The 15,457-nt window shown below is 32.8% G+C and overlaps 1 protein-coding gene across 10 annotated transcripts in view; it reads left to right on the top strand.

Annotated features, from left to right (window-relative positions):
* Positions 1-13,473, top strand: part of LOC143246253 (uncharacterized) — a 94,845-nt gene extending 81,372 nt beyond the window's left edge. For 8 of the 10 annotated variants that reach the window (XM_076492666.1, XM_076492669.1, XM_076492667.1 and 5 more), the window contains 5 exons: positions 249-488; positions 1,606-1,839; positions 8,205-8,444; positions 10,734-10,927; positions 13,318-13,473. In XM_076492666.1, the coding sequence (XP_076348781.1) occupies positions 249-488; positions 1,606-1,839; positions 8,205-8,444; positions 10,734-10,921 (902 nt within the window). In that variant the 3' untranslated portion in view covers positions 10,922-10,927; positions 13,318-13,473. The remainder of the gene's footprint in view (positions 1-248; positions 489-1,605; positions 1,840-8,204; positions 8,445-10,733; positions 10,928-13,317) is intronic. The other 2 variants (XM_076492661.1, XM_076492665.1) reach the window with 2 other exon arrangements.
* The last annotated feature ends 1,984 nt before the right edge of the window (positions 13,474-15,457 follow it).

The following is a 15,457-nucleotide window of genomic DNA, read 5'->3' as shown; positions in this document are numbered from 1 at the left end:
ATGAATTCACATACCTTCTGCTCAGCATATTGGTATCCAAGGTAGTATCTGATAACTTCGCTTTAATCGCTAAATCAAAACATCACCAAATCGTGATGTAAAATGCAAACCAAATACTCTAATTCTCTACTTAACATTTTATAAATAGTAAAATGCATTACATTAAATTACAGTAATTGCCTTCAGAGTTATGGACGTTTAAATATTTTAGTCATTTTACGTAATATCTAATCTATAATATTCCACAGTTTTGACAGGTAGAGAAGACGATAGTCATTCAGAGGCCAATAATTTCTGTCATCTTCCAAGTGACACTGGTCCATGCAAAGCTCATTTCACAAACTATTACTACAACTCGGAAAATAAGCGATGTGAAGAATTTATCTATGGAGGCTGTGGTGGAAACGAAAACAATTTCAAAACCAAAGCTGAATGTGAAGAAACTTGTGGAAGAGAAACTCATGCTCCTGTAAACCCAGCTAGTAGTGGTAACTATTTTCTGTTATTTGTGTAATAATAGCAACAACTTAAAAAAAAATCTGATTGAGTTTTATGGTGAGAAAAGTCACAAACTGTATTATTTTTTCTTGTGGTTCAATATAGACTATTCAGGTTTGGCAACATCATAAAGCATATTTACTTTTTCAGACTACCTATTTTCTTAAACACAATACTTCTTTGATTTATCTAGATTAATAAAGAACTTAATTTAATCACATTTATTGAAGTTGCGTTTTAACCATATTATTGTCTCGGAAGCGCACATTAGACAATCAACCTTCACTAAAGTTTTCTTTGAATTCCATATAATCAGTCGAACTGTTTAGTTTGAACATCTGGCAAATATACACGAGGTTTACCTGCGCTAGACGCTTCTAATTTTAGGTACTCCTGGACAACTCTTTATCTACGAATAGTGAAATTAATGCTCACATTTTAACGTCCCCATGACTGAAAGGTCGTTCTTGTTTGATGGGACGGGGGATTCGAATCCGCTACCTTCAGATTTCGACTCAAGCGCTCAAACCAACTAGTTATGCTGGACCCTTACAATTCCTCGAAAGTAATTTGTTAAAGTCTATAAAGGAATGTTATCCACTTCTATGATGGAAACGTAAAAACTTCCCTTATTTTCTAATTTATAAAATTGAAACATTTCTTGGGGACTCGAACCCGTAAATTGCATATTACAAGTCGATCGCCCTGACCACGTGGTCATGCTGTGTCGTATATAGAAAACTGCAATTTATTCGCTTAACAAATAGTGCGCTTATTGCGGAACTTGTAGTGTTTAACACGTTTCTTCTATATACTAATTATCATATTTTCGTAGTAAATGTAGGTATTCGAACATATTGGCTAATCAAGCTGTAACAGCGAATTACAGAGTAGATCAAATATATTATAAATTCTGTTCAACCAGAAAATCAAAATACTTTGTCTAATTGCAATATAATAAGCAAATAAAGTACACCAGATCTCTTCTTGAAATTGTTTATGGATTGTAAAATATAATACATCAAATTACAGTAATTGCCTTCAATGTTAAGGGCATTTAAATATATGTGTTACTTCAGGTAATATCTAATCTACAATATTCTACAGGTTTGACAGGTAGAGAAGCCGATAGTCATTCAGAGGCCAATAATTTCTGTCATCTTCCAAGTGACACTGGCCCATGTAAAGCTCATTTCACAAACCATTACTACAACTCGGAAAATAAGCGATGTGAAGAATTTATCTATGGAGGCTGTGGTGGAAATGAAAACAATTTCAAAACTAAAGTTGAATGTGAAGAAACTTGTGGAAGAGAAACTCATGCTCCTGTAAACCCAGCCAGTAAATATTTTTTGTTATTTAAATATAAATATAATATAAATAGAATATAAACTAAGTCAGTAAAAGAAATCTGATTGAGTTTTATGATGACGACAGTATTAGACTATATTAAAATACTTTTCTCGTGTCTTCCACACGTTACAAGACGTATAAAAGGAAGCTTCTCTGACAATGTGTTATAAAACTCACATACGTGAAATTTTGGATTTGCGAGTTTTCGGGTAGTCGCCCTTGTTCTGTTTTAAAGGGCAAGTGTTTCGTGGTATACAAAATTAATAAATTAAACTATAAACCTACAGCGTGAAAGTCGCTTGAAACTGTTGATGAATAATATCATTAAAAGTTGTTCGAATATACACGAAACAATCTAATAAACTGTATAGAAAATTAAATTACAGTTAAACTGAGCCTACTGTGCTTATAATACACAATTAAATAATAAACGAACTTATGAAATTAAGATCAGGAATAATGTTTAATTCACACAATCAAAACTTTCATAGAAGCTTATGACTGACCAATCATGTAACTTTTACATGTTCATTGTTGGCCCAATAAAGTTTCTGTTATGTATTTTAAACTTGATTTCTGTTCTGACTGTTCAGTATGTAAGATTATAACAGCAGTGTTGCTGTATTTAAATACATTCAAAGCTAGGTCTCATGCTCATTGATTTATGGTGGAAAAATTACTTATTGATACAAATTGTGTAAACATTTTCGTTATTCATTCATTAATACGAAATTATTAAGTTTAGTTTCTTTACTTATAACTAATAGCATTGTTTTAATTACATTTGAATTCATAAAATAAGTGAAATATTTCTGTGTAGTCGACCATCTGTAACAATAACAGTATATTCCTTAACAGTTCTGTAATATACTCATTGAAATTCTAATGTTTGACTAGTTATTTCCATTTTCTTCGTAAACGTTTTCTATATTTATTGGTACATTTGTTTATACTACTGCAAATCATTTTAATTTTTGACATTCCGTTGACCGTTTCTGTTGTTAACCACTTAACCTTTAAAGAATCTTTTATTGCAATGCCCCGTATTTACAAACTTTATCAAATCTCCATATATGTGAGGCCTGTGAAATTTTTCTCAGACATTTTGCATTCCTTCAATTTAAAATAGCCACCTTTTTCATATAATTATCAAATCGATATTTTTTCGCTACAATTCAATAAATTTAAATAGTATTTTATTGTTCTAATTGGTGTTATAAGTTCTTTTCTTACTACAATATTGTGTGTGAGTATACATATACATACACATGACAATTAATCTCCACATTGTGGTTAAAAACTAATTTCTTATCTATTCCTGGATATATTAATGACCTTAATTATTTAAGTTAGACACCGTCATATAATTTGTTTACTATTTCAGGTTCTGTTCTTTCTCTCTCGGGTTTTGGGTATCATATATATACCCTGGAGGGTTAGGTGCTCTTTCAACTCTTCCCCCTTCCTTTACTTGTATAGTCATGCAGTGATGGTTGGTGTTAGTTACTGCTTTAGGGTCAGGGTGGGCTGAATTGCCCCGACACTTTTTAGGGCAATCTCCATGTACTGGTATACACAATGTCCATGTACTGGTATACATTTACAGATATTTTTTTACCCTATCAGTAGGAAGTCTACTTTGATGGTGGCCTTCCCCCCCTATATATATATATATCTTTTTATTTATTTATTTTTATGTTTAAAATATATGTTGATCGCGAAGAGGTGTTTAGGACTATCTTCATCATGTACGAGGTACCTGTCTAGTTTGCATAATAATTCATTTTTCATCCAATTTTTATCAAAATACGTTATTGTACTATGTAGGAGTTTATTTGGTATAGTTGGTATGTTTGAATATTTGAATATGAATTTAGATGATGTTGCTCTGGAAACTCTGTTGTAAGGAGTGTGTGTTGTATTGTTTGTAGCTTGGTTTTAATTGTTTTGTCACTTACAGTTATCCATACTGGAGCTGCATAGTCGATTACTGGTCTAATGTATATTTTGTAAAATTTTATTATGTTGTTTGTTGATGCTTCACTATTTTTGCCAGTTAGACTCCTAACACAGTTGGTTCTTCGACAGACTTTATTTTTAATTTCATTTACATGGCAGTGTGAAGTAGTGTTCCATTCATATAAATTTCAGGCTGTAGTTTTTGTATTTTGTTAGCTTTGTAAAGACAAGTTGTGATTTTGTTGTTTTTTTTTATTCTATATTTTTGACAGTATTCTCTTATTCTATTTGTGTTGTATGTTTGTGGCTGCTATTGTTGGTGCTGTGGCACTTTTCCAGACTGCCACATCATCAGCAAACTGTGAGGAGAATCCATGATTAGGATCCTTCAATGGCAAATTATTTACATACATAATGAAGAGTATAGGGCTAACCATTCCTCCTTGAGGGACGCCAGCTTCTGTAGTAAAGTACTCAAAAAAGTCTCCCTCCCTCTACATTTTCTATTTTCCAAAAGTTAGATAACCAGCGAATAATTCCAAGTGGTAGTCCAATTTCATTCATACGGAACCGTAGACCATTGTGCCATGCAGTGTCGAATGTTTCCTCAACGTCAAGAAAGCAGGCAACAGTGCATTGTTTTTTGTTAAAGCTGTCTATTATCTCTTCAGTTCGTCTGACTAAGTGGTCGGTTATTTGTCTAAATTTTCTGAATCCATTTTGTTCTTCTGGTAATTTTGATGTTAGTTCCAAGAATGTGGAGAGTCTGTTACTGATTGTTCCCACAAGAATTTTTCCTACACAGCTGGTCAGGCTGATTGGTCAGTAGCTATTAAGTTTATTTGCTGGCTTTCCTTTGTTATGGAACATTAATATATTAGCAAGATACCAAGAAACTGGTATATATCCTGAAGATAGTGATAAATTAAAAAGTGTTTTTAGGTGGGTAAACAATTTCGGAGTGCCCCTTTTTAGGAGGATGGCTTGTATCTCATCTTCATCCGGAGATTTGTTTTGTGTGTTTTTATTGCTTCAAGAAGTTCATGTATGGATATTTCTTTCATTAGGTTCGTGTCTTCTTAGTTTGTTATGTGTTTTGTGTTTGTCTCATATTTAGTTGTTGGAAAAAATTGGTTCAAATTGTTATTTATTGTTTAGTATATAAATAAGTATTCATATCTGGATCAGTATGTATTTTAAATCTATTCTGTAGTTCGTCGTTGAAAGCTTCGGCTTTTCCTTTATTTGTGTAAGCTATTTCTTGTGTAGGATATTTCTTTGCGGCTGAATTGTCATTAGTGAGTCGTCTAAGGTGTGTCCAGAATTTTCTCGGGTCAGTTTTATCATTTAATTTTGAGCAGAAATTATCCCATTTATCTTGTTTTTGTTGTTTTATTTATGCTCTAATGTGATTTCTTATATTGTTTATTTGTATTTTGGTTTCTCTATCTCTTGTCATCATGAATTGTCTTAATTGTCTTCGTTTCCATGTGTTATTTGTTGTTTTATGGTTTTGTTTCGGTATTATTTTATTGGCCGCTTTCTGAAAGCACTCCGTTATTGTTTGACAGTAGTTATCCAATTCAATATGTTTTTTTTTTTTTTACTTTTTCTATAACGTTATTAGGTAATTGATCGTCTAACTCCTTTTGATAGTTTTGCCAATTTATTTTATCACAATCGAATTTTTCTTTTCTGTAGGTTGTATTTTTATGGGGGGCGAGGTCGAAGACACAACATACCGGTTAAATGATCGCTATCCACATTTTTTCCCACCTGAAATTGTACGAGCTTTTAACCCATATTGTATGTGCTAAGACACAGATCTAGTATGTCGCTGGTGTTAGCGACACATACGCTGTATGTCTGTGTGTGTGTGTGTGTGTGGGGGGGTGATATCATTTATGAACTGTAAGAGACTTCTTCCATTATTGTTTGTATAGTTGCATCCAAAGTTAACATTTTTACTGTTGAGGTCTCCAGCGGCTATAGAGTTATAGTTGTGGGAAAATATGTTAAGTAATGCTAGTTGCTTATGTGGTGAACAGTATACTCCCGCTATTGCCATTTAGTATTGTTTGTGTGCAGAATATCTAGAGTAACATGTTCGTTGTTACTGCTCATACTGATTTCTGTGACTGATAGATATGTTTTATATAGCATCATTATGCCTCTACTTTCATCGTTTTTGTTTATTCTGTCTCTCCTTATTGTTGTGTAATTTGGTATCTTAAATCTATTGTTGTTGTATATTAGTTTTCCTTACTATTGTAATGTGGAGGTTAATTTCTTGTATAAGGTCTTTGATCTTATGGTTTTTGGAAGTTATTGCGCCTTGAATGTTGATATACGCCACTGTGAACTTTATGTTGTCAACAGATGCGTCATGATTGTTGTTATTATGTGTGATATATGAGGTATAATGTGTTTTTTCAAATGTTGATTATCAAATCAATACATTTGGTTGTTTGTTTTCGTTTTGTGTATTCTGTTATAAATTCTGTGATTATGTTTTGTCAGGTGTGTTAGTGTTTGTTTCCAGGAGTGTGGTATTTGTTTTCTCGTGATTTTTGTGTTTGTGTTGAGGTATTATTTTCTTGTGTAATATTACTTTGTTCTTGCAGTTTTTGTGTTTTGTTTCCTTTTAATATTTGTGCGTACGTTGTTTTAGATGTTTTGCTAACTTTTGTTGTTTGTTGCGTACTTGTGTTAGGTTGTTCCTGTTCTGTTATTGTTCTTATCTGATAAATACGTTGTTTTATTTGTTTATATTTGTCACATGCTTTATAATTTGCTGTGTGGGTTTGTTTACAGTTACAGCATTTAGGTGTTTCTTGTTCCTTTTTGCAATAAGATATATGGTGTTCTCCGCCACATCCGCAGCACCTCAGTGTTGCTAGACATGTCGCAGAAACGTGCCCATATATTTGGCAATTGTAGCATTGAGTTACTACAATTGCCGGAGTTTTTAGTTGTTCAACTTTGTATCTTTGATACCAAAGCATAATTCCATTTTTAATGAAGTTTTGAATGTTGTAGCTGTCATCTATATCAATTTGTATTAAATTTGTAGGTGCTTCTGTTTTGTTCTTTTTGGAAATTATTCGTTTTATTATTTCAGGCTATTTGGTTGTTTACATGGTTTTAAATTTCGCGCAAAGCTACACGAGGTCTATCTGCGCAAGCTATCCCTAATTTAGCAGCATAAGGTTAAATAGAAGGCAGCTAATCATTACCATTGGGCTATTCTTTTACCAACGAATAGTGAGATATACAGTCATCTTAAAACGCCTTCACAGCTGAAAGGGCGAACATGCTTGGTTTGACGGAGATTCGAACACACGACTTTCACATTAAGAGTCGTACGCCCTGACCAACTGGCTATGCTGAGTCACATATTGAGAAAGGAAATCTCTTTGCTTAAGAAATGGTTCGTCTATTATTGAACTTGTAGTGTTTAACAAGTTTCCACCACATACGGATTATTGTATAGTCATTAAATGCAGATTTTCGAAAATATTGTCTAATCAAGCTGTAATAGTTAGTAACAGAACAGATTAAGTAATCACACTATAATGGACTCATGCTTATATGATACTGGAAAAACTTTATTACGCGATGTGCAATCCCCAACTTCTCGAAATTTTTATCTTGTGTATATGTAGATTTGCAGTAAGGATGACGGTTTTCTCCTTTTTCCCCCGTTTCTCGCCAGAGAGAACTATTTCTTTCCATTTTCAGGTTACATACACGACGTTATGAAATGTCAAAAGCGAACCTAAGGCACTGGCGTCATCTATACAAATATAATAGTACTGTTTGTTGCATGTCCAAGCAAATACTTCGCATGGCGTGGATGGATCTTCAAAATTCGTATGGAGGCTCATTAGTTCCATGGAGAAATACACACAACTTTTCAATTTTGCATTTTGTTGTTTATATCAGTGTTTTTGCTGGTTTTTTTACCACCACTTCGTCCCTATTGAGAGATCTTCACCAAATTTGGCATGAAGGTCAGTTGGGTCCATGAGGATATACTTGTAAATTTACGGTTTCATATTTTGTGTTTTGTTGTTTTTATGGACGTTTAGGTTTTGTTGGTTTTTAAATTATATATAAAGGAAATAACTTTCCATGGCCTACGATAACAAAAAATCAACCATGAATTTACATACCTTCTGTTCAGCATATGGGTATCTGATAACTTCGCTTTAATCGCTAAATCAAATCACCAAATTGTGATGTAAAATGCAAACCAAATACTCTAATTCTCTACTTAACATTTTATAAATAGTAAAATACAATACATTAAATTACAGTAATTGCCTTCAGAGTTATGGACGTTTAAATATTTTAGTCATTTTACGTAATATCTAATCTATAATATTCCACAGTTTTGACAGGTAGAGAAGTCGATAGTAATTCAGAGGCCAATAATTTCTGTCATCTTCCAAGTGACACTGGTCCATGCAAAGCTCATTTCACAAACTATTACTACAACTCGGAAAATAAGCGATGTGAAGAATTTATCTACGGAGGCTGTCGTGGAAACGAAAACAATTTCAAAACCAAAGCTGAATGTGAAGAAACTTGTGGAAGAGAAACTCATGCTCCTGTAAACCCAGCCAGTAGTGGTAACTATTTTCTGTTATTTGTGTAATAATAGCAACAACTTAAAAAAAAATCTGAGTTTTATGGCAACATTACAGAACATATTTTCTTTTTCAGGCTGCCTATTTTCTTAAATACAGTACATTTTTTATTTACTTAGATTAATAATGAATATATTTGAATCACAATTATTTAACTTGCGTTCAAACCATATAATTGTCTCGGAAAACACAATAAATGAACCGTTAATAAAGTTTTCTTTAAGAATCGTATATTCTACTGAACTGTATAGTTTGAACATTTCTTAAATATACACGAAGGCTATCTGTGCTAGCCGTCTGTAATTTAAGTTAATTTTGTGCTACTCTTTTTATCAATGAATAGTGGGGTTAGCCACACATTATATCGTTTCCCAGCTTGTTTGATTGGACGGAGATTCAAATCTGCTACCCTCAGATTTAGAGTCAAGCGCCCAAACCAATTGGTTATGTTGGACCCTTATACTCCCTTGAAAGTAATGTTGAGACATTTCAGTTAGACGTACTTGATCTATGTTAAAGGATAAGGGTTTCGTCATAAACAAAAAACAATTTTAACTATAAACCCGCAGCGTGAAGCGCGCTTGCTACTGTTGATGTATATCATGGTTGAAAGCTACTCGAATAAACATGAAACAGTGTAGTAACCGAATACAAAATTATAATGCAGCTAAACTAAGCCTGCTATGTTTTTATTACCCTTGTAAATAATAGACGGGATTACGAAATTAAAAAGAGAAAAATGTTTAAATAACAACATCAAAATTACTATGAAAGCTGCCCAATCTTGTGTTTCTTACAGGTTCTTCATCGGCCAAATAAATTTTCTGTTATATTTTAAAATTTGTTCCTTTTCTGAATTTGCAATAACAAGAATATTGGTGTATTTAAACACATTCAAAGTGAATTCCCATCGTGAGGCCAAGGCAGATGAATTTGAAAATAGCAAAGGAAGAAGCAGAATACCTAAAGTCAATGTTAAATATCTTCGTTTATATAGTCTTCGGGACAGAAGGGAGACTGCTACTAATCTTAAGCATGAGATAAACGAACAAGTATCAAATGACAGAAAAGTTTCCAGATCTATAGTGTCAAGAAGTTTCAACCAGAATAGGATATTTGGTCGTGTAGCAGTGAGAAAACCTTCTCTTTGATCTCCAATTATTGTCAAAAGACTGACATTTGCTAATAAGGATAAAAATTGGACTACTACCGATTGGAAAATGACGTTACGGACGGTGAGGTGCGATTGATAAATATGATTCAGCAATAAGCTAAAACATAGATAGTATTATGAAGTTACAAAGGCTAAAATTAATGGCCTGGCAGCAAAGCTAATACAACTTAACAAACAACATTCATAGGTAAACAGTTGAACTCTAACGAAATCATTTGTGTGATTACTAATCCTTCAGAAGTAAAAGAAAAAAAAAGCTTAAGTATAATAAAAATTTATGTAACTAACACTTCTACCTTTAGCAATTGGTTTTACTTTATGTTCTTAACATATCCTAGTTTGTTCTAAAGTTAGTTACATATCACCGTTTCTGTTTCGGTTATTCGTGCAAGACTACGTGAAGGGAATTTGCGTTATCTGTCCGTATTTTAGAAGTGACAAACTAGAGGGAATGTAGCTAGTCAAAAATACCAAAAGTAACTCTTTCGCTAGTCTTATAACGTACCCACGGCCCAAAACTGCGGGGTACAACGTTTGGCAAATGGACTCGAACCTAGAATTAACCATTTGGCAGGCTAACCAATACCGTGTTGGACCCAACCTTCCCATCTACGTGGTGTTGGCCTGTAGGTTCAGAAAAATAATCACATATAATTCGTTGGACACAATCAAAACTAAAGTGATTATTTACTCTTTACAGAATTAAATCTATCTCATAACATGTTACAATACAGCCACCCAATCAACTGCGCAATTCTTAAAGACACGTAGAGAATATTTGTACAACGATATATCTTGTACAAATAACAACAACAAAAATCTGTTACTGAACACTTAAGTCTCTTTAGGAGTGTAATGACATAGTTAAGTACTCGAACATTTTTATAACTAAAACAAATAAACACCAAAAACGTTTACTTATTGGAATGTCACAATGAACAGTTTAGACATGAATCTAGGACCATTGATCTTTGATTTTTAATGTTTTCTATGTCATTCAAAATTAACCTACTTTTAGCAAAAAATCTTTAACTTTATCCAAATGTTTTTGACTCAATGTAGATTTGAAATTTTATAATAGTTTTATTGAACTCTAGAAATCTGTAAAGAACCTAAAGAACCAGGGATATGTTATGGTTACTCCATTCGTTACTACTACGACATCTTTCGGCAGAGATGCGAATCTTTTGTGTACGGAGGTTGCCTTGGAAACCGAAACAACTTCAAAACACGAGATGAATGCGAGAAAACGTGCATGAAATCAGCAGACCATTCAGAAAGTTGATACCAGGTGATGTTGAATTTTGTTTTTAAAAACTTATTACAGTTGTTTTTTATATATCCTTTTTATGTTACATAATAAGATATATAAAATTATTTAAAATATTTAAAAATTGTATATTTTAAATATAAAGCATAAAAACACTTCTGTCCTTCTTTTTATTAAAATGCAACTATCTTCAATGATGAATCAAGAAACAATATATTAAATCTTGCATTAAACTACTAACCTTTTTGCTTATTTTTCAGATTGTCACTTTATGTATATGAAACTTTGTCGACATAAAATGTCATTACAACATGTCAGGTTATTTATACTGATTGTTTGCTCTCACTACCTTTATTTAGGTTATATAGTAACTACCTGGTGGTTACAGCACTTGATTCGTAATATGCGGGTCGCAGGTTTGAATCCCCGTCGCAAACATTCTCACCACCTCAGCCATGGAAGCCATAATGTAACAGTCTATCCCATCTTTCGCTGGTAAAAGAGTAGCCCGAGGGACGATGCGACGGTGGTTGATTTACAGCCCTCCCTCTAAGATAGGGGCGCTCATCTAGAAAGGAGATGGGTGCTACCAGGTAAATTTTGGCTGATAATATAGATCAATCACAGAGATTGCACACCATCAACTCTCCCCGCTCCTTTGTAAAACTGCATACGTTCATATTGGACGAGAGTATGAAAAAATTATGAATTTTAAAATGAGCATGCTATAGAATTAATGAAATAAGAATTAAAACCAAAATCAGAAATTTAATCCCTACCTAGGTAGTCTTATACATTTATCTGCGTGTGTTTATGAAAATACCAAAAAGGATATCCATAGAACAGTTACGTAAGCTGAAGAAATCTTCCAGTGATGGCCTATGACGGAGACGTCTAGGCGCTAGCCCCACTGACGTGATCAGGTAAATAGTTAGTAGACGAAAAAAGTTGCTGTTATGGAAATTTTTTAAACGTTTCACTCAGTTTTTTGCTTAGCAATTAGATAGGTTGGTATTCCAGTGCGTGAATTATTTTGAATACTTGTCTATCCCTACTATTAAGACTACCTATTTAAAATTGCGTCAGATTTCGAAAACTCAGAAAATCTTCATAAATCCAGAATGATGAAAAATACGGATTATTTTTTTGAAATGTAACAAGGATTCTGAACCTTAATGAGGCCATGAAATTTGGTACAAATCAGATCACACTTTACAGAGTTATTAACTCCAAACTTTGAAGATGTCCAATGTTCCTACTTTTTATGCTTTAAAATAATCCAGAATCTGGATCTGGATTTAGTTCCGGGATAAATTTGGGAAGAACTGTCTCTTACCGACGTCCATTCTTGTGTAAAACATAATGCCAGCAGAAATTCAAGAGAAAAATAGACGACATAGTGTTATGTGAAGGACGTGATAAAACAAACATTCAAAGAAGGACTTCTGCAGCGAGAAGTCATAAAAGTACAACTTCGTGATCACAGAAAAGGCTTAATTTACTTAGGATTTTTCGATCAGTTATTGTTTGCACTCACTCACTCACTTCAAAGTCCACAAACTGAATGAACTGTTTTGGAGTTTATGTGGCTTCATTATGCTTGGCACCATTTCTTTGCTGGATAACAACGTCAGTAAAACTTATTCGTTAGTACAAAATAATAAAAATGATAATATTTTTCGATTGAAATTAAACTGTTTTAAGCAAAGTAAACGAAATTGGAAAAATGTTTGTTGTGTGTTTTTGTGTAGTTTCTTATCTCGCACAAGACTGCTTATGGCTTATCTGCGCTAGCAGTCCCTAATTTTAAAGAGAGAGACTCAAGGGAAGTTAGCTAGTTAAGACCGTCAACTGTTGGGCTATTCTTTACCAAAATGAAGTTGACTGTCGCATCATAATGCCCCTAAGGCTGAAAATGCGAGCATTTTTGACGACAAGTTTCAATCCCGCCACTCAGATTGATTGTTTTTGTTTGAAATTCAGCAGAAAGCTACACAGTTGGCTATCTGTGCTCTGGCCACCATAGGTATTGAAACCTAGTTTCTGGTAGTGCGAGTCGGCAGACATAACTTTGTGCCACTGGGGGACGATTCACTTTGATATTAAAGTAGGTATACATTTTCAAAACTATTTTTTATGAAGTGCACAATGAAGCAATCTAATTCGTTGGTTCTTTAAAATATGTCCTGACTACAAGATCCTTAATAAAACTTACTATTTACTCGTAAGAACGTGAACTATTCTCGATATCTGTTTGAAAGGGATATATTTTGGAAAGATTTTCGAAAAAAAAACAAATCACACTCCACGTGTTTAGAATTTTTTACATGCTTTTAGTTAGAATGATTACTATTTTTTGTGGTCCAATTCTATGAACTGTTTTACAATGATATTTTTCTTAATGTTCGTAGGCATACTTGAGTATCAGAGGACAGAAAATTATCCAAGACTACATCTTGTCAACTGTATGATTGGTTGTTATATGGTTTGTTGAACTACATTTTATTAAACAATGATTTCATTTTGTAGACATAAAGAACTGAAAAATATAATTTCGTAATAACTGCTTCACGTATTTATCTATGCCTTTCTTCATACACCTTTTATATATGCTTCATTTTACCATAAGTACTATGATTATGTAAGGTTAATTGGAATACTAGAACACTGTTTTATGTCTGAGATTTGTTTCGTTAGAGGAACTTAAAATCTGTGTAGTACATGCAAAATATCTGGCATATAGTTATATTATAAAAAATTAAAGTAGACGTATATTAGCTAAACTATCATCTTCTGAAAGCATACTATCTTGAACCAGCCGATAATGTACATGTTTTGTAGAAATTGATAAAATGTTGTTGTTATAAGAAATTAATTAATGCTACTTTAGATTTTAAAACCATAATTCTTAATAATCTGATATGGAATTGAAAGGTTTTAGTTTGATTTTGTGTTTCATCGATAGATGTCATCGTGAAACTGAAACCTGTTAGTTGGCTTTACATGCTTTGTTTCTAATAAAACACAAAGCTACATAATGTACTATCTATGCTGTACCCAACACGGGTATCACAACTATTTTTAGCAATATAGCCCTCAGACATTGCTCGAGTCACAGGATTGGTGAGTTTAAAGGCACAAATCAAATCATAATAATAACCTGCATGACGAATATTAAATCGCTGTATATACATAGTTCAGTCGCATTAAACTGTAATATACTTAAACATCTATTTTTTAACTTTCATCCCATAGGGACATACACAGCTCTAGTTACTTTTTTAAGTAAACGCTTTCCAGCATTTTTCTAAACAGTTTTAATACATCCGGTTTTTACTGCTGAAATTTTAAAATCTTCTTAACTACATATGTATGTGTCTTCTTATACCGAAGCCACTTCGGGCCATCTGCTGAGTAACTATGAACAGTCTTTAAAGGGATTCCAAATGTTACCAGCTTATAATCTCTGACTGAATTTTTAATACAAATTATAATGTGCATTTTATAAGTACTTAACTATCTTTTCCCAAGATTAAGCTGATAAGTCTTATTACTCATTGCAAATATATTTTTGTCTTTTTTATATGTTTATCAACTATTTTACTTCATTTTATCTCTTCCTGCAAGGAAAAAAACTGTTTTTCATCCATGTCGATAATTAAACTGCTTTAAATAATGATCAAGGTTGTTACATTTCAAAAGTAAAAAATAAATAAATGAAAACAGCACAAATGAAAATTCGAACTTCACATTCAATAATGGTTGAAAGTTACTTATTTAAAGCCACTAAAACACTTTTAAAAATGATGTAGAAAAGATAATGAAACTATGTGGATCATGTTACATTGAAAATGTGTCCAACAGACAACGAAAATACTGAACTACGAGATTCTATCAATCTCTTCAACATACGACGACAGAAACATCCAACTTGTATTGTAGCTTTCTCTACTATTTAATGTAGTACACATTTTTAAAATTACAATCTGTTCAGTTATGTTCGCTTTCTAGGAAGTGCTTGATTATCAGTACAAAATGAAGAAATCATTAATTAAAATAAAAAATAATATAGCTTTAAATAGTCACGGAGAAAAATACACCAGACAAATTAGGACATAAGCTAATTAACATTTAGAATTTCCTTGACATTGCACGAATGTGCGTAACAGGAATGAGGTTAAGACTCGATCATTTTTAAGATCATCAAATACAGGAAGTTTCAGTTCGTCTGCATTTTGACATGATGATAACAAATATTTCAAACAAATCTATTTAAAAAAACAACAGCAATGAAATGAGGAAACAATTAATATAAATCCTAAAAAAATGAATTAGTCAAATTGTTGATGAAATGTGGGCGCACAAGTTTGAAATAACTGACCAGTTAAGAAGAATCAAATTATCTTTTGAACCAAACTAAAAATCCACAGTTATTGAATATGCTGTTGTTTTAAATTAAGCACAAAGCTACTCAATGGGCTATCTGTGCTCTTACCACCACGGGTATCGAAACCTGGTTTTTAGCTTTGTAAGTTCGCAGAGATGCCGCTG

Source organism: Tachypleus tridentatus, chromosome 3 (genome assembly GCF_004210375.1).
Source record: "Tachypleus tridentatus isolate NWPU-2018 chromosome 3, ASM421037v1, whole genome shotgun sequence".
NCBI classification, from domain to species: domain Eukaryota; kingdom Metazoa; phylum Arthropoda; class Merostomata; order Xiphosura; family Limulidae; genus Tachypleus; species Tachypleus tridentatus.
Note: the sequence above shows the minus strand (reverse complement) of the source record. Positions and strands in the feature narration are given on the sequence as shown.